The sequence below is a fragment of the Haemaphysalis longicornis genome, unplaced genomic scaffold (genome assembly GCF_048455015.1).
Source record: "Haemaphysalis longicornis isolate Haplotype H1 unplaced genomic scaffold, Haemaphysalis longicornis Haplotype H1 scaffold_5, whole genome shotgun sequence".
NCBI classification, from domain to species: domain Eukaryota; kingdom Metazoa; phylum Arthropoda; class Arachnida; order Ixodida; family Ixodidae; genus Haemaphysalis; species Haemaphysalis longicornis.
In genome coordinates, this window is record NW_027526385.1 from 109,870,462 (window position 1) to 109,897,229 (window position 26,768).

Here is a 26,768-nt window from a genome sequence, read left to right on the forward strand (position 1 = left end):
AATTCACGTCTGCCATAGCAGCGTAACGGAAATTAAGCTCTGCGTTTCTCTTCAACTACTTAGTACTCGGCGCGATATTTCTCTTCTATGCCTGTTCCAAAGTACGTTTAGAGCTATAAACCATTCCCATTTCAACTCGATATACCTCCCGTTACATCCCGCAGGTTGCATAATAACTAAAGTTTCACGAGATTATACGGGTCAACCGACGCCTTCAACCCATCGGTTCTTCCTCGCGTCATCAGCTTGTGTAACGATCTCCCGAATGATATCGCCTCTCAATTAGACCCTGAAAAATTCGTACAACTTGTGCACTCTTTATTTTAGTCATAGAAACTTACTGGTTTTTTAACAAATATTTGTGCCACCTCCTGTATCGCTCCAATGTGATTTATTACATTGTTATTATTCCTTTTCCTTCCTCTACAGATCAAGGTCATGTGTCGTTTGGTAACACAGCACGCGCTCTTTTATTATTTTTTTACAACTTCACACTTTGTGACCGCCTGCATTTTTGTACTGTTTATTGTCCTTATACGTACGAGATAAAATTGTGTTTTTTATCGCCCTTTACAATCTTGCGTTTTCAAAACGAAAACAACTTGCCTTCTGCGCTCTGCTTTAAATAAATTTTGCCTGCATCAGTACGAGGCGTTTTCTACTAACTTGTATTGTTCTTATGTCTTTGCATGTCTTCCCACCAGCAATGTTCCCATGTGTAACTTCAAATGACATTTTTTGTGCGTTATCTTTATCTTCTTGTTCTCTTTAATGACATATAACGTGTTGTTTGTTGTTCCGTTTTTTGTTCATTTGAAGTTTGGTGTTATCTTTCAATTCTGTTGCGACACTAACCCTTTGTTACCCCCTTACACAATGCCCTACAATAGGGGCCTGTCAGGTATTTTTAAATAAAAATAAATAAAGAAGTTGGTATGAAGCAAACCTCTTAGTTTATTTTCTTTACTTCACTGACAGGATAACTCCCTGGAGGTATTTTTCGATTTTGTGTAATAATTACACAGACGTTGCCCTCATACGATTAAGATCAATGGCTTTCCCGTCTCCGGAACCTCACGAACACAATCCTGGACGTATTGCAACCTTTACCCTTGAACATGCTGTGCTATAAACGTTTGCACGAAATTCAATGACTTTGGTGCACCTCGGACGAGGGAAATGCCGCATATCCAGATGCTCTAATAGACACACCACAGGCGTCGTCGTCTTTTGACCCCAAAATAGAAAGGTTTATTTTTATTTATTCTTGTATTTTATTCTTACTTGTGTTTGAGGACATATATGGTAATTCTTTTCTGAGTCATGTTGATAATTTAAACACAGAATATTCACGCAACGTTGGCGCCTCGTTGATGGAAACTGTCCGAACTGGGTACAAATCCTGAACGCCTCACCAGGCAAAGCAGGGCTGCACTAATCTCTTCTGCTCTACCTTGGTTTCTTAGTGATGGCGTTCCCCTTGTTTCCCAACGCAGAGCATTGCGTGTACGAGCGCCTGAAGATTAAGAACAATGAGACGCTGCACAGCGAACATCCATGCGAGTCCTTCCACTGCAACGCCCACCACAAGCTCGTCTACGTAGAAGGGTGAGTACTGACGTGCCCTGGGTGCTTTAACAAAATTGCATTGTTATCAGAACCTTGCGAAGAGGCTTTGTTCGATTGTTCCAGAAGCAATGTTCGAATGTTCCCATGGCAGCCAGGACAATATTACCTGGAGGTTATGGGGGCAGTGTAGAGAACGCCTTCACTCGTTGGGCCATTTCAGCTTCATGGTATAGAGCTAGAAACTGGATTTTTTCTTTCACACCACGTGACTCGTTCGTAAAAATAAAGAAATTTACTCCGTAATTAATGATTTCATCTAGACCACCGGAAGATTTTTTTTTCTGACACTCACGTTACGTTTAGTGTACTTTTACCCCACGGATGGTAATTGTTTCTTTTCCTCCCAAAGCTACATCCTAATAAACCTTAGCTTATAAGTCTGAGGTTGGTTGCGTCTATGTGAGGCGTTTACGGTCCGCCCCCCCCTCCCCCCCGTCAGGGAATAAGCAACAACTGTGAAGAGGAAGATTCGACAGGTTTTAGGAGACTGAACAGAAAGAATCCGTACCATCGATTTTCATTGCATAAGTACTTGCTATTGGCAAGAAAAAGTTCACTTGATTTAAACTGATGATGCTACACTCAAGCAACGGGTCAGTGCCACTGAATAGTGTTGTTGCTTCTGTTGTTGAAAAAATTATTTTTGATCTTGGTGATGTGGGAGTGGTCCCTCCGTCCAAGAGACCGTTTGTCTAGCTCTCTGCTCCAGTCTCAGTGCAGAAGCTAAGCAGTCGGTTGTAAGCAATTTCCTTCGGCTTTTGTTTTATTGAAAACCACCTGAAAGATGGCATTTACTCTGATAATTCTCGATAGTTGTAACTGCCCACTGTTGAGCAAAATAGCGATTGTCACTTTATAGTAAATTCTAGAACGAATGCGACGCCACTAAGCGGATGGAAACGGCAAGCAACACGCTACTTTACGGCATGGTCACTATACATGCAGGAAGTCGATGTGGTTCCGAATAACTTACGAATAGCGACTTCTCTTGTTTGGTTTGGCTTAACTCGAGTTTTTTGCTCTAAGCAAAAACCAACAGCGTTGTCCGTTTTACATCGCCGCAAGGTTAATTCCAAAGGCGCTTTAATATTCACCGAATCACCAAACATCAAATGGCTCCATCAAACTGTGTTTAACCTTTCATTTTTATTCTACCTCATTAGGTGCATCGCCGTCGGGCTTCCGCACGCGGGATGTCACGTGACACACGGGTCCGGCCCATTCCCCGACTGCTGCGAAAGGATCGTCTGCCAGCCGGATCAGCCACACGGGCAGGTCAAGTCTCACCTCTAAGTCCCTTCGAGTGAAACCTCATAGGCTACATGCACTTCTCCCGAGGCCTCATCATTTACAAGGAGCATTAAAAAGACGCTTGACTTTTCGTCATTGTCTTCGCATCTGAAATTAAACATGACTTCCTACTAATCCGCGGTCTCTTCTTTGACTAGTTTACAAGAAGTGCCTATTCTGTGGACCCGACCACTGGATAACGTACAGGCTTATCCTGTGGACCAGACCGCATAAGAATGTCCAGGATTATCCTGTGGACCGTACTACAATACAACTGTGCCTTTTTCATCTAAAGCCACGTAAAAGATAACAAACAACCCGTATTTACATAAATAACGCGTAGAATTGATTTAGGAGAACATGTTAAAGCAAAGATTAACAATGGCAAAAAAAGCTCGAAGTACTTGGATTCGAACGCAGGCCATTAGCATCAAAGCCCAAGACTCTACCTCACCTCCACAGGAGCCGGCGAGCATGTTTTTTTTAGCAGTAGCTCAAAACAGAACATAACCCTGTGGTCTGGTCCACAGAATAAAGCTGAACATTGTTTTGTGGTCTGGTCCGCAGACAAGGTCCAGAACACTGTATAACAGTATAAACCGTTCAAAGGCCAACGAAGTTCTGGCTCTCCTGGCAGAAAGGAATGGAGCCCGGAAATTTTTGCGGAGCACCAAAATACGTTAGACACCTTTGGGAGACACTCACACAGACTACAGCATTGAAATAGTGTTCATAACTTGAGCGTTATGTTCACATAGCGTATATACAAGATAGCTATATACGCTGGCACTCGTTACAAGCATTTATCAAAAATATCATGCACCCATTCTTGTAACGACGATGATGGTTCAATGCGACGCTTTCTTGTGACAGATTCTTTGGTTGTCTTAGTTTTACAAACCGCTTCGACCACGCCGAAATGAAGCAATCGGATAGGCGCCGGCTTCATAACGCAATTGACCCAGGTTCGATTATGGCCACTGCAAGCGTTCTTTTCCTTCACTTCACCCACAAACATTCATCATCACCGTCAAAGAAAGTTTGCTTCCCTGCAGGGCATTTTACCGTTGCAGACGCATCAGTGAGAACACAAACTTTTCTTTAAAAGAGAAAGCAGGCAGCGTTTCTTGCAAGCTACCGCTTCACACTCTACTGAGTGCTTGCGTAGACGCCTATGCATTTTAAAGCGTCGCAACACCATACATGGTGAACAAATGACATCCAAGTGCATGTTAGGTACATCCCACCTGCACGCGGGGCACGCACTTTTGGTAGTATTCGGAAAACTGTGCCGTGTGCAGAAGCAAGCCTACCTAGCAAGTCGGCCCCCTCCCGCGTCCGTTCTGTATGTTCACACATTCGCGAGGTGGTCGTCATAGCAACTCAGCTAGGGTCACATTGCAAACAGGGGGAAGCCACTGTCGCTTTGGCGTGAAGAAAAGGCGCCAGGCGTGCTCCGTGGTGTGTTGACAGAGGTGGAGAGAGAGAGAGAGAGAGAGAGAGAGAGAGAGAGAGAGAGAGAGAGAGAGAGAGAGAGAGAGAGAGAGAGAGGCAGAGAGAGAGAGAGAGAGAGAGAGAGAGAGAGAGATTCCGCGTTTGCTATAAGGTTCATTTGTGCCCTCGACGTGTGCGGTAAAAAGTATGTACGTTCTGGTGAGCTGGGTTCCGTGACGTATATTGATAGTGCATAGAATTGCTTTCGTTGAGAGATTAGTGTGAAGGGCTACTTTACTTCTCCCTACTCCTTGCATGCACGCTGGAATTTAGAGGCGCGAACACGTGAGGCTTCTGTCAGGCATCTTGCGATCGAATAGCATGCCTTGTGGACGGACATGAACCCAAAAAACACAACGGTACGCGGTTAGGGGGTTGATATAAAACTTATATATTCATAAAACGTGAGCTTAAACCCGCACATCACTTAATGAATTACGCGTTAATTAAGCAACTCTATACCAACGTATAGTGCACCAAACCTCCAACTTACTTGGGGCAGAATATCAATATGGACGGTTAACAAAAAAACTTCATATACGAATAAAATGAACAAATCGAAGAGTCTGTTCCGGCATAAGTTGCCGTTCACGGCTAGGGACAGGAAAGAAAAGTACAGAAAAAAATAATTATAAAATTATATTTGTCTCAGAGCCCCATCGTCAGCAAGAATACGGTTTTATTTCCATAAACTGTAGCGGGGTTCTTAAAATGTGAGAAATACAGTATACCAGAAAGCAAAACATTGCGTGGAATCATTCATTTTGTCAAAAAGTATCACCAGAACTTCACGGGTCAGAAGTATCAACGTTTAAGGCTCTTAAGCCACCGTCATTGATTAGGCCCTGTTAATACAGGTTCAGAGAAGTATTCTCCATGTGAATAAAGACGTCGCTTTATTTCAACAGCGATACGGGTGTTTGGGTCTTTTTATCGTCCTTCGGTAAACCCAACGGCTCTTTCGGCATTTGAATGAATGAATGAATGAATGAATGAATGAATGAATGAATGAATTAATGAATGAATGAATTTTGTTTCCGCTTATATACATTTATATATACAGATATTTTCGCACAAAGCGGCGGGGCCAAGGATAAAAGCTATACTAGACAGCTTGACTAGCCCTTGGCCTGGCCAGCCCAAAGCAAAGGCAAGGTGGTCAGCACTTCAAACAACAAGTAAACGAGACAAAAGTCAACAAAAGACACAAAGGGGCCGCATTATTGCATAACCAAAAAAATCTTATTGACTTCCCAGCAAACTAATAATATCTTGTAGATTAGGATACATGGTATTCGCGTTATGTTTACACAACCGTTTTAGCAATGAGGGTACAATATAAGACAACATCTGTGAGCCATAATTTGTTCTGAGGCACTCTACAATCCATTTTTCAGCTTGTCGTGTAGGGTAAGGTAGATTTCGCTGAGTAAGGTTTGCTAATTGAAGAAAACTGTTTTGCTGGTGAGAACGGGAAGCTTTTCTATAGGCCGTGAATAAACGGATTTGGTACACAGTTGGACTACTGAATTTATTTAAGTTATTCAAGGCGGATTCCATGAATTGGTCTATTTGAATATTGAAAACTGCTCTCAACGCTCTTTTTTTTTGCAAAATAAATGTTTTTTGTTTATTTTTCTGGGTTGTAAAGCCCCAGACAAGTTAACAATAATTTAGATGAGACAGAAAAAGAGTGCTAGATTAGTATTTTTAGTATTTTTACTACAGTTGGTATTATGAATCTCAGTTTTGATAACGTGGAGAAAGCTTCACATGGAGAAAGCTTTCCCGACAGAATATTTCAAACGAGCTACATTGACAGGAATTATCATCTAATGACATGTATCGTGTACTGTCTCTCGGTGTCGCGGTCTGCAGAGTAATTAATTGCGCTGTGTTTGTGTCCCTGTTGTGCTCTGTTGTGTCTCCAGCCTGCAGGCGCAAAAAACTGTGAGGGTGTATGGGTCTTGCAATTCGCAATTGCACCAGTTAAATCAAGCTCAGAAATATCCACGCACGGTGCCTTCAGATGCTCGTTCGATGATTGGGAATATTTTTATACAAAATATACAAATGAATATTTGTCCTTAAACAATGAAAACGCAGTAGCTATGGAACTATTGAAGAGCTAAATGCAATAAGTTCGTAATCATCTTTGGAGAAATGGTCCCTAAATATCGCGGAATAGTGATCCACTCATAATCCCAATGATGTGGTAAGGCATAGGTTTTGGATTTTGCCCAGCTTATATACCGAGTACTGGGCTAAGTAACGAACAGTCTGCTACAACGATGGAGTGCTGCAGGGGAGACTAGTTGTTGCAGAATCCGCCGCTAGCGGTGGCGACGTCGTTGCCCTTGCACTCGTAGTGTTCGGAGAACTCCGGCATCGTGTAGAGGGGTAGCATGCACATCTCCCGAGGGCTGAGAAGTTCCGTCTTGGCACCACACCAGAGCAGGCAGGAGCGCAAGAAGAACACGCGCTCAGCTTCTGGCCAGTACTTGTCGAATGAGTGGGTCCCACTGGACTGCAAGTGGGAGCACAAAGAGGCTTTGTCACTACTGGGGTAACTGCAATTTCAAATATTATGCGGCCATTGTATCAATGACCGAGTTCGAGAGCACAAGGCCTCAACAAAGAACGTTCCGTCAGGACATTTGGCCATGCACTTCCGAGATTGCCCCAAGTGTGAAGGTGACTTCTATGGGGTCATTACCATGCATAAAAACAACGATAGGCTTGCGCGCGAAATCATCGAAGCTATGGAAATTGAAGATGGCGCCGACGATTGTGTCAGTAGTACTGCGTAGGTTGCGCTAACCGATAAAGAAAAACTCTTTCTGCGCACTGTTGCCCCTGTACCACATGGCTAGAAGAGGGTATAAATGTACAAGACGAGGCGTAATAAAAATTCGGCTGATAGTGTCAGCGCTTGTGCTTCGTCTCTCGTGTTTGCCTGCGTCCTCAGTTAAATTTAGGTTGACCAGTATTTAATCAATTATGATCCAACTAGCTCAGATTCTGCCTATTCGTATTTCAACGTGTAGGTGTGCTTGCGCGCGTTTGCCTGCCCTCCACACATACGTGAGCGCTAGAAACCTTTTGTCGCAACGTTTCCACCGTGATGAGGCGGGAACAATGGCAGGGAAACAGAACTAGTTGTTTTTTGACATTACAACGCATGTTAAAGCTCGCACACTGAACAATATAAATACGTTATTGTTATTATAAAAAAAGCCACAGTACGACGCCCCTCAGTGTCCAGGTTCCACTCCGGCGCCCAAAGTTTTGCCGCATTTCGTGTTTAGGGGATACGAAAATATACGAATTGTAAAATTTTGGAGGACATAAAAATATTCTTACTGCCGGCGGAGTAAGGAATCCCGTCTTCGTACATAAATATTTTCCATGCTATGGCAAAAACAAAGTTTAATGCAATCAGGACGTCTTCCATGCTATGGCAAAAATAATGCAATCAGGACGTCTTATTCCAATTAAGGCACACTGTGCAGAAAGCTGAAAATTTCCCGTAGGTTTCCTTCTTAGTGCCTCCGGCTGTTTATGTTGTCAGGATGTAAAAACAGCGCGGTAGGACGAAATATACGAGGAAAGAAACCAGACAGGACGAGCGCTGACTATCGACTGAAATTTATTTGAACGAAAAGACATATGTACACACAAAAAAACATTGAAACGGCGCATGCGCTAATATGCGTGCCATACCAAACAATGATAGAGATAAAAAGAGCTAAAGCGCGAAATAATGAAGGCGTTCAGTATAAACAGGCTTCGTGACGAGTGCATTAGTCAAGCTTTTGTTACTTTACATGATAAAGAAGTGGCTCATATTGCTTGTTGATGACACTCTGTAGGAGCAAACTTGTTTCCGTTTTATAATCTCTGGCAGTGTTTGGTATGGCACGGATGTTAGCGCATGTCCCGTTTCAATGTTTTTTTAGTCCCGTTCTTTTAGTCCCGTACTACTCCTTTTTAAAGGAAATAAAGCTGTTTGTTTGATTGGTTGATTGATTGATATATGTCTTGTCGTTCAAGTGAATTTCAGTTCATAGCGCTCGCCCTGCCTGGTTTCTTTCCTCGTGTATTTCGTCCTACTGCGCTGTTTTTACATCATGTCGACGTACCAACTCGCCCAACTTTCCACCCTGCTGCGTTTATTTTGTAATGTTTCCATCGGTGATGCGTAAAATAGATGCTCTCCAGGGCCCCCCACACAAAGCCCACGTACGATATTTTAAAGGTCCGGTCCTGGGCTGGCATATCAAAAACAGATATTCGGCCCAAGCTTTTGCGTCTATTACGACATGGAGGTTTCATGGACGACACCCAGGATCAAAAGGGGAGATTTGTTTTGAAAATACGAAAGCCAATGTGTTGCTCTGTGATGCCAGTGAGGTAGTTAACGAGACTCAGCTACGCGAGTAACTACAACCAGCACGACGGGACCTGGGCATGATGCGACTCTGAGCGAGAAAGTGTAAGAGATGAGCAGAGGAAAATATTGAACCAGCTCTAGGGGAAGGAAGGTACGCTTAACTATGGCACTGTGTTTTTGGGTATAGTGGGTCTCGAGGTGAAGGACGTGTAGGTGACTAAAAGAAGACTGTACTGCTGGTAAGCGGAACAATGCCGCCAATATACGCTGTGAAGATGTCATATTAGTTGAAGACACAAAACACTATTTAGCGAGACACATTCTAAACTAGTGGAGGAAATAAAGAAACTGTTCGTAATTAGATATTTACCATACTTCTCAGAAGATTAGACTAATGAAACTTGGAAATACTAGTTTTATCCTAGGAAACAAAGGTGGGGCTGCCCGTTTCACTGCGTCTTTCTGGTGTTGCTGGAATTGCATAAGATCGACGGCTTTATTTATTTGAATAATATTGCGATTGACAGTTATTGTTCATGCATTCTTTTGAGCAGTCCAAAGTCGTATAGTTCTTTCGATATAACTTTGTTTAAGTACGATATGCAGCCGCTTCCTATAGCCACGCTCGTCCGTAGAAGCCAATACATATGTCAACGGCATACGGGAATTATAAAAACATTTTCAATCCACGGTAAAATAATTAGGACAGGTGAAACTCGTCGTAATGATGAAGTCGCCTTAGCGCCTAAGCGCACTTTAGTTTTTCAAATATAAGCACATTATCTTGAGAAGTACCAAGAATTCCCGAGAAAGTCGGTGTAAGGTCCACTCATGAGGTCAGTGGCCAGGCGCCCTGGCCTTTCGTATGAACGGACGGATAGATTCCCGCCGCCCTGTCTGGAGGCACAGCACGGCCAGCCCTACGCTGTTGCCGTCGCGCGTACGGGAGACGGCTTGTCTGGACGGAGGGAATGTCGCGGGAATAATCCCCTTCACGAATCATATGGGCCCGCCAAGTTCCGAGGGTTGTTTGCGTAGCGGACAACGAAGGCGCCAACACAATCGGCTGACCACACGGCCGCCGAGGCGACTTTTCCGCGAGGTCCTTTTGTCGCGCGCCATTGTGAGAACGGCTGCCCTTAGCCGCTTTTCGTTCCGACCCTGCCGACCCTCCGGAGGGGGTATGTGTACTCGCCGCCGCGTGCCTGCGCACAGGCTTTTGACCTGCAGGTGGTGGCGCCTAATTGATTATTCGGCAAATGGCTGAGTGGAAGCTGTCTACGTGAAGTTGGGCCCTCTCTCACGCGTGTACGAAACCTGGAGGGGCGTGCCCGAGAGATAGCAATACCGAAGTGTTATAAGGTCGAACTTGGCTGCAAAAGAGCGTTCTTCTCTGAGCTCCCAGCTAGGCAGTTCCCGGCGAGGCAAGAGTCTGGACCGTTGAAGCTAGGTTGGGATTTGTGAGTCCCACTATGCGAGAGGTATACTTGAAGATCGCGTCGGAAGTTAAGCGTACAGCTGTGTACCGGGCAACTAGACGGGTCCTGCGGCGGAAACAGACTTCAGGCCGTCGTCGTCCTCGAGTGGTTTGTGTACGTTCCGAGCACAGGAGAGTTGGACGGCGTTCTCGAGTGACTTGTACGCACTTGTAGCTAGCGTGTAGCTGAAGTTTGAAGTTTTTCCATTTTTATTACTCATGTACCCAGTTACTCAAACGAAAATAGTTGTATATAAAGTCTTCGTTTCCCCTCATCAAATCCAATCGCCTCAAGTTCGTCGAACGCCATCTCCGAGAACTTCTACACCATCGCCCTGTGAGCCTCCTAACAAATCAACCGGAGCCCGGGCGATTGCGTTCCTGATCGGCACCGGACCTCGGGGAAACGAACATCCCAACCTTGACTGCCGGCTTTTCCGCAAAACGTATTTCGGGGATGGACTTGCAAGAAATTCTGTTACTGAGCTATATACAGCTCCACTGTAAGAATGGCAGAAGATCGGTTACATCCAACACAGTTAAAATGAATGGGTATAGGAAAAAATAACGATCGCATGAAGGAAGAACAGTCACACACTGAGTTTACGGAACCGCAAGTTACGGCTGTTTGTACGGGCCGCTTGCCTCTCTGTTAAACAAAAAACAATTGTGCTTATTCATGTTGTACATCATGGGTGGATCCTGAGTAGTCACTTTGAGAGGGAGCCGGAGAATGGGTGAATGCAGTGGTACATGGGGGATGGGAGAGGGGAGTGTGACGTGGCTAGGTAGGGCTACTTGGGGGAGTGCTTGAAAGGGGCGATCCGTAGCTATCCCTCACGCGACCATACTCACCTACGTGATTGTAATAATAAGAAATTATCGTAAGCAGAGCCCGGCATCTCCACCTGGTCTGGCGTCGAAAGCCTGTACCATACGGTCTCCAAGGCAGTCATTTGTTTACAGAAAGTCGTGGCAATATCAAGAACTTTAGTGGTTCTTTATTCTACTAAAGGCCTGGGGAGAGCTTCCTTCATGGCTGCTGCAAGTTGTTTAGAAAATGCAGCTCATGAATAAGGGGACCAAAGTTTCGAATTGCCACGAAAAAAATTGAAAGACTTCCGGCATATAAAGAGGAAAACAAAGTCACCTTCCAGCGGAAGCCATGCTTCATGGCTACGTATGCGAGTCGAACGCCGTGCGAGATCGTCAGCATGCGTGCCTGCTGGTCGTCGGTTAGATTTGTGCCGGGCGTACCGAAGCCCAACTGGACACGACGCTGGAGCAGGCAGCTCTGTAGCTCGGCGTAACTGGCGAACGTCTTGCTGCTCCAGAGGGTCCGCCGCAAATCGTCGACGGTCAGCGTACCCGCGCCCACGAGTTTGGACAGCTCCACTCCCAGCAAGGTGCCCACCATCGCGAAATTGAAGTAGTCCGGCACACGGTAAATGTACATGTACGGCGCCACCTGCGCGAAGACAGAGAGGTTTGCATAGGTCAGTGTACCCTGGTGTAGTGGTCCCATCTGCTGCAGATTCTGATTATAATGACGCTAAAGGATTTGTTTTTCGGTATAAAGTGATGATAAAACCATCTCGCTTGCGCAAGTGATTCAGCTGTCGCTATTTCAGTGTTAAAGCACTACGACTGTCAACCACAAGAGATCAATACGCGAACTCCGAAGTATAGCAAAGTATTACCACCCACAATGCAGCAAATACTCGTGGAAGGGCACTGGACAAGTCTCCATAAAACGGCTAATTCGTTTGCCAGGTTGTCTGTGTGTGAAACGCGGTGGAGAGGACAACTGCTTGGAAGGCAATTCACAGGGCGCCTCTACGATTTCGGTAAAGGCTCAGCGCGCAATCTGAAGCCGCAGAGTAACATTTACACAGTGAAGCGGAACTCACAGATGTGCTTTGGACAATGCTGTGTAAAACGGCTAAGCCGCCCGTGGGATTCACCGTAGAAACCATGGGAATGCTTAAAACAAAGTAGTGAGCAGATCATAATCCTATCGCAAATACCGGTAAGCAGTAATAAAATCCTGGTAACGAACTCCAGGAATCATGGCTTACCCAATGGGTTAAGCGCTGCGGCAACGCAGAGAAAAAGTAACGAAACATTGGTTTTGTTTAGTCAAAGTTTAAACCAGGACTTCACACCTGCATTCTAAACGTGCCTACGAGCTTGTCTGTTACGGCGAGTGACTCCGCGCGGGCGAACACACGAGTAAAGAATCCAGGCGCTTAGGCCACCGTAGTGCCAGACTGCTGCGCGCCCACATTGTTCTCCGACGAGGAGGTGCACATGATACGGCAGCCACGTCGGACATTGATTCTGCTGGGCGGTAAGCTTTGCTGCGCGGAATCGCCAGTTGGGTTAGTTGGTTTTGGTTCACCGTAGATATATAGCGCTTGAAGACATGGGAGAAAGAATAGCCGGAGAGTGCCATCCTGTGGTCTTTCTTCTCACATCCATGACTTCAAGCGCAGTACATGGTGGAGCTCTGGTTTTTCGATATGGCCGACACAATGTGGGTTAAAGGCGAAGCGAATTGAGAGGATAAGGGTTCAAAGAAACACAAGGTGACACGGTGCTGGTCTTATACGACTACTAAGATATTTGATCATGGTACGTCTTCAATGGGGTTGCGTAGGGCTGCCTGAATTTTGTATTCGAGATAGAAGCTCCGTAAATATTGCTACGGGGAGGCAGGCCAGTGATGAGACGAACCATGGTAGATGAAGGCGAACAACCTATTGAAATTATTTACAAGCGGCGAAGACAGAGCGCACGGAGGCTGCGCGCACCAGCCACCCCTTCGTCGTCGCCATCACCCCCGTTGTCGTGGATGGGGGGCTATGACCCCACGTGGCACTGTCCGCCATGTCCTGTGACAATATATTTTGGCGTATTTATGTTGTACCACCATGTTGCCTTCAGGAACTTATTGAAGATATTTGTCACCAGTAGAAAGAATATAGGTATATAGGCTGCTGTAAGTGTTCGCACTATATAGTCTAGAAGCTTGGTACTGTCTGTAGATTCTGTAACGAGAGGAAAAAATTGCCTCCAATCCACTCTGTGAAGGTGGCTGGAAAGCAAATTTTTGAACGGCACCCACAACAAATACCCAAGCGACGTCACTTGAATTCACACACGTGGCTCCACAAAGAGTGAAACCAGAGATTCTGCCAGCCGTTACCTGGAATTCGCGGGGGCGGCGTCCCGAACGCAGTAGCGTCGGCCACGGCCGGGCTAGAGCGGCGTACGACGCCACCGCTGTAGCCCGGCCGTGCGTCGGGAGAAAACGGAGAGGAGCGTCTTTCGAAAGGTGAGACAGCGGAACCTATACTCGGGAACAAGTTAAGAACGGCAATAGCTCATATACGGTGTCACTCCGCCTAAGCGACGAACCCGGATGTCAAAGGGCGCGCGCGTTTTGAAAGGGGATTGCTTTGAATGCGTGGTATCGTCTGCCTTTTATCGAGTAGTTTGTCTGCCGTCACTGCAGTACTTTATAAGCATATTAGGTACAGAAAATTACGGAAACGGCTCGTGCCATGTTCAAAATATTCCCAGTAACACACTAATCGCGGCGCGCGGAGTAACATCCGGCTGCGGTGATGAGGCAAAGCGGCAACTTCCGTTGCCGTTCTGAAGTTGTAACCGAGTATAGCCGTCCTAGATGTGCTAGCTAGGAGCTACACCCCTGCAAGACACAAGAGCAGACACCGAAACAATTTGGCATGCGAGCTTAGTGATTCCTATGTCTAGCGATTTAAGCTAGTTTGTTTGAGAATTGCGAAAAAGCTGAGGGAACTTTTATAATCGCTCTATTTCAGATCGAGTTTCTCCTTTCGCCTTTTGTAATACCTGGTAAAACACAAACGAATTGGTATTCACCAATTTAGAAAACGAAGTCCCATTCGTGGCAAGCAGTGCGCATAAGGTAGCGTTTCTCTAGCGGCCAGATGTCTGTATGTGGTCTCTACATTTTGTTTTCCCGCCCTGCAAACCAATCCTTAACTTATCATTGCCGAACGACCACGTAATTCCGTCGGGCCCGGTTTACCCAGGAGGTGCTGTCAGACAAGTTAATTAAGGTGTGCGAAGGAAGTGCGCAATGGATGCGAAACACGCCAGAGCGGGCCAAAAACAACCATCGCTAAAGCAGACGACAAAGCCGTCCCTTGAACGCACCCGCCGAGGCGAGCAGGCAGCCTTGCGCGGGGAACGCTAATAGCGCCCTATCGCCGCGCCATCTACACCATGCTCCGGTAGGGAAAACTGCCTTCCCCCACCCCATCCACGTTCGGGGTTTCTTGTCCCGCACGCCACGAGGGAATCGTTGCCTGGCAGTGGTAGAAAGCTTTGCTTTATTACGAAGGAAGCTCTCACGAACGCAACCTGTACGCAACGTTCACGACCATCCCGACGGTTTAAGTACACCATTGCGGACGATTTAATTCTTCGCTGCCGCAACGACCTTTACCCCCTCTTTGTTGCTATAACGGTGAAGAAGAAAATCAAAGAAGCCGAACAAACGAACGGAACGCGCACACTTAAATTTCGCGCCCGCTGGTGCAACGCGTACCGTATCACGTGTTCTGTGCCAAGGAGCTGGCGGAATTCCTCTCCCCTCAGTCACGGTCGAGTGGGTAAGCCGTTTGAATCTCGTGTAACAACTCACGGTCATGGCCACGTGGGTCAGGCGACGTACTCTATCTCCGTTGATGTACCACGTACAGGTTCGAATGCTGCCGGTGCCGGTGATTCCTTTTCTTCATACTGTTATACTCAGTTTTGTGAAACGCCGGAATCAACGAATGGCTAAGCAGCTTCGCTTTTATAGACGAAAGTGGCTCTTATTCGAAGCATTGGATATACTAAGTTCAAGTCTACATAAAATGACGTTTGCAGACTATGTTTCTTTCACAATGCTCATTATCACGGCAGCCAGGAAGCATCAAAAGTCATACGGAGTGAGCCCGTAGGGTCATACCTGGAACAGCGTCGGCACGAGGATGTGGTGGCTGCCGATAATGCGAGGGAGCGCTCCGGTGAACTCGAGCCTCGAGATATGCAGCTTACGTCGCGTGGGTGGGTTTTTCATGATGACGCTGTAGTGGTGCTTCAGTGCCGTCAACATGGTGTCAAGGAAAGAATCGTTCTGGAGGCGTTTTGACGGGCCCTCGTAGTCAATGCTGTGCACGTTGTGCGCTTCGCCCAGTAACACGTCCAGCTCCGCCTGGTGCACCTGCTGGCTCATATTTTGCCGGTTGTCACCCTGAATAGCAGAATAAATGAGCCTTAGAGAATGATTGAGGCTGTTACTGAAAAAAAAACTGTGGTCGCTTCCTCTGTCATAGGAATCGGTAAAACACGAAAGATAAATGCGCAGCGAAATCTGCAGCTGAGCATGATTTGCGGGTCGGCGACTGCCTTGTAGGTGTGCTTGGAGAGCGACATCCTGTTGGCGGGGCGCTTCGGCAGAGGTGTAGTGGCATCTATTCTGTGACGAATATGACGTCAGTGAAATCTTGGTGTATCCCGGCATAAAACACTTTCGTGTTAAAACATCAAGCCCGAAAACGAACAACCCTAGTATAATGTACTCGTTAGATCTTAAGGTTGCTTCCCCGCAAGAAGGCCCCCTGTGCAGGGGTGCACCCTTTAGAGGCGGCTTGCTTCGTTGTACTGGCGTCACTTCCGTGACGGATATGCCGTAAGTTAAATCTTCGAAATTTCCCAGAATAAAGCACTTTCGTGTCAAAAGTGATCAGTGCCATTCCACTCTGTCAAGGCGGATGACCAGCGTGACTGTTTGCGGGTGATTGGTCATAAACACACTCTCACGCCACGCCGTTACAACCTAAAAGCGCTCATCAGGATTTTAACTAGGATTCACTATGCAACACACAATGTGGGAACGCCAGGTGACATAGACCAAGTTTACACTAATTTTCCCAAAGTCCGATACATTATTGCTCGAAACACGTTTTTAGGACCAATACACGCTCAATAACCACGGGAGAGCACAGCTGTTTGAGATAGGTGGCGAGGCAGTGGAAGTGGTAAAGGAATACAGTTAAAACTGGATATAACGAAGTTGACAAAACTTCCAAATTTTGCGTTACATCCAGGTATTCATTACATGATGATGATGATAAATTCTTTTTATTAGGAAGGGGAGGACCGAAGGTCGCTGGAGGGGGAAGAGGGGGAATAGAGAGGGAGGTAGACGCCCACTAAATCATGTTCGCCAGTCCACTGGCAGCGCCAAACTGGGCTAAGGTCACCAGGTGTTGAGGATTTTCGAGAATGTCTCTATGTAATGCTTCTATATCTGAATTTTGAAAAACATTATGGTCCAGTCTATGAATATCAAAAGCGGAGCAGTGCAGAACAAGATCGTCCATGTTTGCTTTACACACAGTGTGACAAAAGGTACATGTACAGGGGGAAGCGGTGCCAATGCCCTTCTTCCTGTCAGCAAGTGTCTGCCACTTATGGATGATATGAGGTGTAGTGGCCGTGTTGGCAAGTACTTTGTTAATAAATATTTCTTGCGATCGTTAAATGAAGTTTTGGAGTTGAGGATCGCGTGAATGACGCAGAAACAAAACCAAATTGCTAAGCATCAATGATGGTAAACTAACTCTTAAGAATTGATTTCATAGTGAAAAACTGCGTGATTTGCGCCTGCTGCATTCTTACAAACTTACTACAATTCACTCTAAAGAAGCAAGGTCACTTACCCCTGTATTCACAAACGTAACTAAAGTATCTCTTATCCCTTTTGACACTTTTCGGTGCCTTGACGCATTTCAAGGACCAAACTTAAGCTGAAATGGTACATTCTCGTGAACTTTACGCTCTTTTCCGCACTCATATTTCTTGAGAGGATTCTAGCTGGGATACTGTACCGGGCGGCGACGTTCTTCTTTCTCGCCGGCAAAGAAAGCGTTTGAAATTGCGAGCTGAACTTGAAAAAAAAAAAACAAACTTTTGGTTCTCTGGCAGCAGAACTGATCACCGACGAATCGACAACACAGATAGCAGTGGAGACTCGCGACTACACGTCGAAAGGCAGGCCTAGCACCTAACCGACACCGCACTGACACTGGAAGCGCACCGCACTTTGCGGTGCCGGGCGCAGTTCGCTAAATTATTGCATTTCTAGAGCCAATTTTTCAGTAAAAGTGCAAAAAACAATGCCTTATCAGCGTAGCGAATTCACAACATCAAGATTAAACGTGGTAATGCCTTCGTTACAACGACATCGCAAACACATGGTTTTCGATGGGGCTGGCAATGCGGAATTGAAAAGCTTCGTTGAATTCAGGAATTCGTTACACACACGCTCGTTAAATCCAGGCAAAAGGGAAGTTGTGACCCTGGATTCGAACCATGAGACAGATATAAGAAGGATGGACAGAAGACAGAAGAAGGATGGTAAGAAGGATAAGAAGGACAGAGATGAGAAGGATAAGAATGGGGTGGAGTGCATTCGGCAGGCATTATCAGATAATGAATGGCAGCCTACCATTGTCGCTGAAGAAGAAAGTGTATGACAGCTGCATCTTACCGGTACTCACCTACGGGGGAGAACTTTGGAGGCTCACTAAAAGGGTTCAACTTAAATTGAGGATGACTCAGCGAGCAGTGAAACGGAAGATGATAGGTGTAACATTAAGGGACAACAAGAGAGCGCAGTTGGTCAAGGAACAAACGCGTGTTAAGGTCATATTAGTGGAAATTATGAAGAAGAAGTGGACGTGGGCAGGGCATGTAATCCGAAGGCAAGGTAACCGTTGGTCATTAAGGGTAACAGAGTGGATCCCTAAAGAAGGCAAGCGTGGAAGGGGGCGGCAGAAAGTTAGATGAGCGCATGAGATCAAGAAGTTTGCAAGAGTAGATTAGTGGCAGTTAGCACAGGACCGGGATAATTGGAGATTGATGGGAGAGGCCTTTGCCCTGCAGTGGACGTAGATAGGCTGGTGATGATGTTGTGATGATTTTGATGATGATGATGAGCGCCGGTGGCGTGAGAGTGCAAAGTGAGTAAAGGGAATGCGGAAAAGGAAAACTGGGAGTTAGGCTACTGATCTTGCCGTACAAATTCACATTTGGAAAAAATGCCCTCAAGAGACAATAATTGCTTACAAATAATTAACTACCCCTTCACAATGACGGCCGCGGTTAATCACCAGGGATTGCCGTAGATGGGCCACCCCGGCGGGCTAATGATTTGCTTCATGCAGATTGATTTCCCCATATGTGTTGCTGGTGGGACGGCGACGTGAAGGAATGCGCACCCGCTTTGTGATGGGTCCTAAACCTAAGTCCAGATTGATCTCATTTCGGACCAGGAAACAACGATGCGCTTTTGACCTGCTTTGCTGTCCGAAATACTGCAAAGTATTTGCAACAAGTTTCAACCAGAGAGCAAAATCGAGGAAGGTTTAAGAGTGTACTGAACGAGTTTCAAACGCATGGTGATGCTAAAAGCACTTGACAAATGACGAGGACAAAAAAATGTATGACGATTGCGATACTCCCTAATGCGAAATTTGTGCGCAGCGCGAAATGCAGTCTTTTCGGTCAAGGCGTATATGTGTCTCAGCAAGTGATCGCGTGATCAACGAATGCACGGCGGCGCGCGTTTCTCTGCCATCTCGCAGCGCGTCGGCGCAGCCGAGCATGCTGTTGTAAATCGTGTTTGAACCTCCCTCGCAAATGTCACGTGGTTCGGGCGAATCCCACAAAAAGAACGACGATGAAGGAGCCAAAGGACCAATGAACTAGTGTGGGTTCCAGGACATGCAGGAATCTCATACAATGAAGTGGCTGATCAATTAGCCAGTATGTCTCTTGGTGGCCCTGTGGTCGTTCAATGTCCAAATGATAGCTTTTTATTGGGTGCACAATTTACTCGTTTACAACTACTCCAGACTTATCGACGCCCTTCCCTCTTCTGGGGATTATAGCCGCCTTCGTCATGCATGGAAGCCGATATTTTGTGAATCAAGGATATGCGAGGTAGCAATCACTAAACTTCGGTGCGAAATTCCCCCATTAAATTTTTATCTCTATAAAGCTGGTCTGGCTCCAGCTCCGCAATGTCCCTTTTGACAGGAACTAGAAAATATAGAGCATTTCCTGTTTAACTGCCGCAGCTTCTCCCTAATGCGACGCACGCATCTGGAGTCAACCTTTAGATGCCTCCGCCTTCCGCTATCTACTTCCGAGGTGCTGTCATTAGGCGCTTCCGCCCTAGGACATACGCGCGCACTTACACACGCCTTAGAAAACGAAAGTGTTTTTTATAAGGGCGCAGAGTGTGTGCTTATGCAGACGTCTTAAGACATGTCTGTTTTCGCAGGGTTTGTTATCTCGCGAGTTACCCTCATTTGTTTTGATGCGCAGAACTTTGACTCCTTTTGCAGCGGATTGGCGGCGGCGGCGACGGGGATGTCCGCCTAACCGAGCCAGCGAAGGAGGCACCGGAGACGAAGGAAATGGAGGAAGAGCTAATGGCGAAGCTGCAAGGGGGAGGGCAGCACGCGCTGCTATGGCATCGTAGCTCCCACTGCCTCTCCCTCTCACTTTCGCCATGCGTCGCCACCGTGAAGCGCCCTCCCCCTTACACCTTCGCCTTACGCTCCTCCTCTCTTCATGGCTCGTCCGAACCACGTGACATTTGCGCGGGAGGTTCAAACACCGTTTGAAACAACAGGCTTGGCAGCGGTGACGCGCTGCGAGATAGCGACAGAGTAGCGCGCGCCGCCGTGCGTTCGCTGATCACGCGATCACTTCCTTTTTTTTAGCTTTAGGGAGCATAGTAAGCGACAGCTGCATTTTTTTGCATATTATGGCACATTTACAAATAAGCGCATCGTACCTGCACGGGATGCAGTTCAGCCAGTCATCAGTTACGCCTATCCTGAACATTGGCACAGTGCTCACGAAGATGGTTTTTGACGCTATGCCCCGCGGACCCGAAATGCCGTTTTCAACAAGAAAGGGCAATTTCATACGCAACATTTCCCATTCATTTCACGTATCAGCTTCTGCGCTTTTTGACAATGCCTGGAGTGTTCCCTAAGTGGACTGCTGACTTTGCACAGTCTTGCAGTTTATCAAGAGCAAAAAAAAAAAAAACGAAATCTAGAATTGGGCTTTCGGGATTTTTTCTCTCAGTTGCGGGAAACATCATGAAGATGTAATAAAGATGAAAAATGAAAACATTGGCAGATTTAATGCTTTCTAGTTTTAAAAGCAAGCATTTGATTAAATTTTGTTATGGAATAGATGCCTAGGAAATTATTTCTCTCTTGGGTGCCGCGGCAATGAAGTATATATTTGTTCCCCCAGCTCAAACAAAGCAAGCTTGCTCGCGTGGTCTGGATTCTGAAGCGGAGTTCCGCAACTGGTGTATATTGAACTGTGATCTCTATCGATTGTTGATGGTTACAAAAAAATGGTTATCCTTGTTATAAGCACGAAGTCGAGGGTTTGACGGAAACCCGTCTGGTCGGGAAACATGTTAGAGTAGAAGCGGAGACACCGACCAAAAGAAACTTAAAAACTTGTGAACAACTTGTGAACAAGGCTTCAGTAACGAAGCCGAAACGTCTTGTTGTTGTTTTAAAGTTTTTAAGTTTCTTTTGGTCGGTGTCTCCGCTTCTACTTGTTATAAGCACAAACCAGTCTTTCCAATGAACCCATCTTGTACTTCGTAATCATGGCCCCCGCAAGTTGTGCAAGCTGCCGCACCTGTATCCACGCCCAGGCGTCTCTGTCCACGGCCTCCTTCATGCGCTGGAACATGTCGAAGATGAGGCCACCGCTGCCGCTGGTGGAAAACATGCGCGAAGCGATATAGGCCCAGGTGAGCGGGAGGCAGCGGTAGGCAATGCCGATGCAGTACCGGGCCTTGCTGTACTCCTCGGAGGTCTCGTCGCTGCCCGACATGATAAAAACCACGTCCGCCAGGAGGTTGGCGGCTAGGTAGAGCGCCGCCTCGGATATACTACGCTTCGTCACGACCTGCGTTGAAAGAGAAGTGGGTGAGTCATGTAACGGCTCGGGTTCAGAGCACATTGGTCCCTACATTTGTTGTATAACGTGTGGGCAGTGCCCAGGACGTACCCTCAGGGGTATCCATTGTGATCGAGCCGCACTGCGAGTGATAAATTGTGGTGGGAGAGGAAGCTCGGATACTTTTAGATGCAGAGCATCTGATTCACTCGCCTTGTCCCTCCGGCGTCGTCGGCGTTGTCCGCCCCTCCCCCATTCTCCTCGCCGCGCCAGCTGCGCTCTCCGCCGCTCACCCCCTCTCCTCTCCGATAGCGAACACTCTCTCGCGAGGGGCATTGGATTGGATTCGATTGGATTGGATTGGATTGGATTGGATTGGATTGGATTGGCTTGGCTTGGCTTGGAATTGATTGGATTGGATTTGAATTGGATTGGATTAAAGTGGATTGTGTTGGATTGTGTTGCGTCATAGCCGCGGCAGACGCGCTGGGGCCGGGGCATGTGCAGTACTCTCTCTTCCGCGGTTTCCTCTCCTTCGGGCGCGCTGCGCATATAACCGGTGTGCCGTTCTCCGGCGAAGCAACATCCACGCTTGGCTGAAACGCAAACAGTCTACGCCGCTTTACAAGTACGCAAACGTCGTCATCGACTGGGACCGGCTTACACAGTCCCCTCAACGTTGTGCGCGTCCCTTCGCCGCTCCGCCTATGCGTCGCATCTACACAGGGGTTCCCGCGAAGGGAGGAGGGAGTTTTTTGTTCTTTGCTTAGACTGGCGTCCGCGCCACAAGTAACTATATATTCTGGCAGTGGTCAGTCGAAACCGCACCTCGTGATGGAGGCCTTAATTCACGGAACGGCGGCTCCTCGCGGTGTCGCAGATTCGGAGAGCTTCAAGTTCCAAAAATTCAATAATTTGGTTGCTAACGAGTAGAGTAGACACCCACCAAAAGACTGAAGAAGCGCCTGAGTCTATCCGCCTCTTTATACCAGGCGGAGGCAGGCCAAGAAAAAGCTTCAAATGTTCGGTATCTAGAAACGCAGATTGAAAGCTAAAAAAAAAAAAAAAAACGTGTGGAGAAAATTTGACAGCCTTTTCATTGGCAAGAGAAGTCCAGTATGCAAACGCCACTTTTTATTCACTGCCGACGTGAACCCGCCCTACTGAACTATTTCGGAACCTTGACGCTCTCCTATTGCAACTGCAGTTGTCAGCTTGTCAGGACCCTCTTAGGATACCCTTGCCTCTGCAGCTGATTGAGCCTCAGTGCAATTTCCAGTTTCACGAGGTGTACAAAAGCAAACTGAGGTTGTCCTTTACCGACTTTGCCTGAACGTTGCCTTCACTGGCTGGGCGAACTCGCCATTGTGCTCTTTGTGCTCTGTGAGAGAAGACATACGGCATGTTTTGTGTCACTGCCCACAGCATAAAACTCAACGCGAAACAGCGAAAAGAACTCCTGTGTGACTCCTACGCGGAAATTCTTTAGAGCTGCATCTCTTAATTGGTGCGTGGCAAAATCACGCTGACGCGGCGTGAGGGACAAAGGCTCTCCTAACTTTGTTATGACACGGGGTTAATCGAGGTTCTTTAACCTTGGGATTTTCAGGTTTTTTCTTCTAGTGCTGTGATTTTTTTCTATAGTTCCGAACTTGTTTTTATTTTATTCTCACTTTTATTCATTGTTGCTGCGCACTTCTTCGCCTTTTCTTTTCTTTTTTCGCCTCACTATGTTCGCCCCCATCTGAAGTAGCAAGCCCCGCCATTTGTGGTGCTAACCTCTCCAGTATTCAATGAAGCTTTCTCGCTCTCTTTTTTATCACTGTGACTTTTGGTAGTAAAGAAAAAACCTAATTAGAGACTTGTAGGCGTTACATAGGCCCATTTAGGTCCTTTCTAACGATAAATTCCGCTTTACTGGACGCAAGCACACTGGTCAAAGCCCGGCTGACGTTAGAAAATACCGCAAGCAGTAGGAGTTGCGGCCTATATTGGGTGAAGTACCGGAAGTGGAGTTGAGCGTCAGTAAACTGGCGTTGTTAGGGCGTGTACAGAAAAGCGGCAAGGCTTTTGGCAGCACGACTGGCATATGCGACAGCCGTTAAAACAGCGTCCTTTACGTGGACACGAAAAGCATTCTAGAACTCGCGCTATGTAACAACTGCCATGGCTGGAGGTGCCGTTAACCGCGGTTTTCTGACAGGAATTCGAAAGCGACAACGTGAGAATCTTGTTTCATATGTTAGTGCTCCCTTCGTACGCACAATTCATACCTTTACAGCTAACGGTGTTATGTGAAAAGCAAATGCAATGGCCATGTCCAACCTCTGTTTGGAAAAAACTTCATAGGCATAATTTTGCTGTTCTTTGATTCCTCTTTGCTTCTTTGCTCAACGAGAGCTTGGGCCACAAAGCAGTGCAGTAGGAAAATGTGTTTCTGAAGAACAACCTACATTTAGCGAACGTGTATCCCGCCTAGTTTACGGTATTCATGTAGTTGTGGGGATTCTCTTTACGCGAGCCTACCACGTAATCGGCGTCAACGTCCGTCTGAGAGCTTCTTATTCAGCAAGTACAAAAAGTTTTCATAGAAGCTTACACTCACGCGCCAGATTTGAATGGTGAAACTGTTTTAGGTGATCATTGATGGACAGACCAAACTGAGTTTTAGTATCGTTGCGATGTCGTGGTTGACGTCGACGGCATGGCATTTCAATGATCTTATGATGAGCAAGGCCAGAGTGAGCTTGTCGTTTTGGCCGACATTTTCGTGCGCCACTCTGAGAGCGCGACTTTTCGTCTCCAGCGGATGCTTTGCACGCCGAGTGTCTCGAAGCGCGGTCTCTTCCTCGGCCGTGCGAAATATATCCGTAGCCGGGCCATGCGGAATCAATGATCGCCTTCCGTAGCTTCGACATTCAAGTCGCGGCTGATGCGCACAACGACTCGAGGACAAACGAAAAAGGGGGGCGTACACCCGCCGCGGTGGCTCAGTGGCTAAGGCGTTGTGCTTCTGAGTACGAGGTCGCGGCTTCGATTCCCGGCCGCGGCGGTCGCTTTTCTAATGGAGGCGAAAAGCAATAACGCCCGTGTGTACGAGATTTCGGCGCACGTTAAGGATCCCCAGGTGGTCAAAATTAATCCGGAGCCCTTCACTACGGCGCACCCCATCGCCAGTGTTGCGTCGGCGCGTTAAACCCTACAATCAATCAATCGAAGAGGGGCGTACGCTATCACGTGTCTTTCTCGTTCCGAGCAAGCGTTGCCACAATGCAGTGAACGCTGGAGTTGTTTTTTTTTTCTGCGGGGGAATCATCATCATCAGTTTCTGCAAGCGGTCGGGCTTCGCTGATGCTCCTGAGTTTTTCGCTTGTGTTCGCGTTTTTTGCTGCGACGTTGGCCCTAATGCAGTGTTCTATTGCTTTCGTGAATGTGTGCTGACGCCATTGAACCGAAAATTCGGCCCACTGGATCTTCCAGCCGCCAAAAACCAAGGCCCGACTACCCCAGCCTGTGGTTAGGCCTAACCTTCCGCCGCCTCTCACGGCCTCGCCCCACTCGGACTGCAGATTTCGGCGAAGAAACTGCATACGTGGCTGTCACGGCAGCTGCGGGCAGCCGCACATCTAAGTTGGCGCTTTGTTCCACGCAACTTCAAGACGACGCAGCGTCTACAATGGCCAGCGCAACGATCTTGCAAGAGGTCCAACTCAACCAGACCCCAATTACCCGACAAGTTTCTGAAACGGACAACTACGAAGAGGACATCACCGAAGACCAAATGCAATAAGTTGAAGAGGACGACGGAACTATTGACGAAGAGGGATGGCAACGAGTTCCCCTAGGCAAGAAAAGGCAGCCCACACGCACTGATCGGGTGAGTCGATCCCGCCATCTATTACAATTGAGACCTTTATCCAATATTAAAATTAGGAACATCCCCCGACACGCCATCGCTAGCGCAATCAGACTCACAGCCCCCAGCCCCGAACTAGCTGAAATGGCAGCCGTAACATTTGACGATGCTGCAAACAGCGTGCATATAACGCTGTACGATGAAAGCCATGCAACCAAGCTAGCCAAAATAGATCACCTTTCATTCCGCTAGAACGGGAAGATCGAAAATATCGAAGTGGCACTAGAACTCATGCCCTCCAACAAGAACACCATACGAGGTGTCATCCGAGTGGACCCGAATGAAAGTAATGAAGCAATCCACAGCTGGACTCGATGTGAACAAGCTGAAGGGCTTCGTGTCCAGAAGATTGGCAAATCGGACAGAGCCATTCTTACATTTAACTCGACTACCTTGCCCAGAGCAGTGAAATACTACATGGAACTGGTACGCGTGGCTGAGTACCATCCCAAAGGTTGGTGTGGTTCAACTGCCACAGTCTGGGACACATGTCCAAGTATACGGTCCGTCACCCAGCGTGTGCAAAGAATGCGGTCGTACCCACGCTGCTGAAGGAGAGTGCGAGTCCACGACTTTTTGCGTCGCGTGTCAAGCAGATGGTCACCTAGCGGTTAGCAAAGTCTGTCCCAGTCGCCTTCCCAAACAGGAAGACAAAGTGTCTAAAATGGACCCTCAAAACGATCAAGAACTCAAACGCAGCAATAAAGCCTTGCATCGCCATGTCACTAGTGGTGTCTCCTGGGCTACCGCCGTCACAGGATCCACCCAGAAAGCCGGCCATAACCCCATAATGCCGCTACCGAATGACCATCCCATAGTGCTCGAAAATTCGCAGCTAAAACAAAACCTTCAGGACCTCCGTTCGGAGCTCGAGGCATTGCGTAAAGAGCTTGCATTCCTCCGAAGAGCGGCTACACGTCGTCAGTCTGTTTCCCCTTCCCAATCTGCACCTAAATCTGCCCGACAGAGCCGTTCTTGCATTTCACGCAAAAAAGCAGACGTAGCTTCGCAATCGACAGGCTTCAGCTCCACGCCTTTCATTACTCAAGAAGTGTTGGCGCAACGAGAAGCGCAACTAAAGTTTGAGGCATCCAAGGAATGGCAAAAGGCTTTCGACAATATTGCGGATCTTCAGGGCCAATTTACCACCCCGAGACAAGACATACAGAAGATCGTGGAGGAAATGCACAAAGTCACACAAATGGTCACTCCGCATACTACGCTATGTAAAAATAAGCCGCCTCAATAGATGCCCCACTCGATGCCCCCAAGCCGTTTAATAATGCAATGAAATTGTCGTAGTTTCACTCAAAATGGACCGCTACTCACCTCACAGACATCTTCAATTTGTCCACTCGCCGTACTTCTCCATGAGAGGAGAGGCTCATGTAGGATTCCCAACTATACAACGTACATGGATCCTAAAATCACTTACACCCCCAAAAACCCGGCGAAAGTTCCCAATGCACCTGGACAGACAGCCGTGTTGGTACATAATTCTTGCCCATCTGTTCAGCCCC

At 47.2% G+C, this 26,768-nt stretch overlaps 2 protein-coding genes across 2 annotated transcripts; one reads left to right on the forward strand and one right to left on the reverse strand.

Annotated features, from left to right (window-relative positions):
- The first annotated feature begins 1,464 nt into the window (after positions 1 to 1,464).
- On the forward strand, positions 1,465 to 3,054 carry LOC144139366 (complement inhibitor CirpT1-like). The gene is made up of 2 exons (XM_077671731.1): positions 1,465 to 1,608; positions 2,793 to 3,054. Exons 1-2 carry the CDS (start codon positions 1,469 to 1,471, stop codon positions 2,920 to 2,922), a joined length of 270 nt encoding a protein of 89 aa, XP_077527857.1. The 5' UTR covers positions 1,465 to 1,468; the 3' UTR covers positions 2,923 to 3,054.
- A 3,070-nt stretch (positions 3,055 to 6,124) lies between these two features.
- LOC144139367 (uncharacterized) lies at positions 6,125 to 21,892 on the reverse strand. Its single transcript, XM_077671732.1, has 4 exons — positions 21,069 to 21,892; positions 15,292 to 15,576; positions 11,434 to 11,751; positions 6,125 to 6,940 (listed from the first exon to the last, which is right to left on the reverse strand). The coding sequence occupies exons 1-4, from the start codon at positions 21,393 to 21,395 to the stop codon at positions 6,725 to 6,727; spliced, it is 1,146 nt and encodes a 381-aa protein (XP_077527858.1). The 5' UTR covers positions 21,396 to 21,892; the 3' UTR covers positions 6,125 to 6,724.
- Positions 21,893 to 26,768: the final 4,876 nt, after the last annotated feature.

What these genes read in the sequence shown, in the direction of transcription:
- LOC144139367 (XM_077671732.1), bottom strand. Translation starts at nt 21,395, where the DNA reads ATGTGCTCTGAACCCGAGCCGTTACATGACTCACCCACTTCTCTTTCA. An exon ending in ACGCCTGGGCGTGGATACAG is followed by an intron (nt 15,577 to 21,068) that starts GTGCGGCAGCTT and finishes TCTGCTATTCAG; the next exon opens with GGTGACAACCGGCAAAATAT. An exon ending in TCGTGCCGACGCTGTTCCAG is followed by an intron (nt 11,752 to 15,291) that starts GTATGACCCTAC and finishes GTCTTCGCGCAG; the next exon opens with GTGGCGCCGTACATGTACAT.
- LOC144139366 (XM_077671731.1), top strand. Translation starts at nt 1,469, where the DNA reads ATGGCGTTCCCCTTGTTTCCCAACGCAGAGCATTGCGTGTACGAGCGC. An exon ending in AAGCTCGTCTACGTAGAAGG is followed by an intron (nt 1,609 to 2,792) that starts GTGAGTACTGAC and finishes CTACCTCATTAG; the next exon opens with GTGCATCGCCGTCGGGCTTC.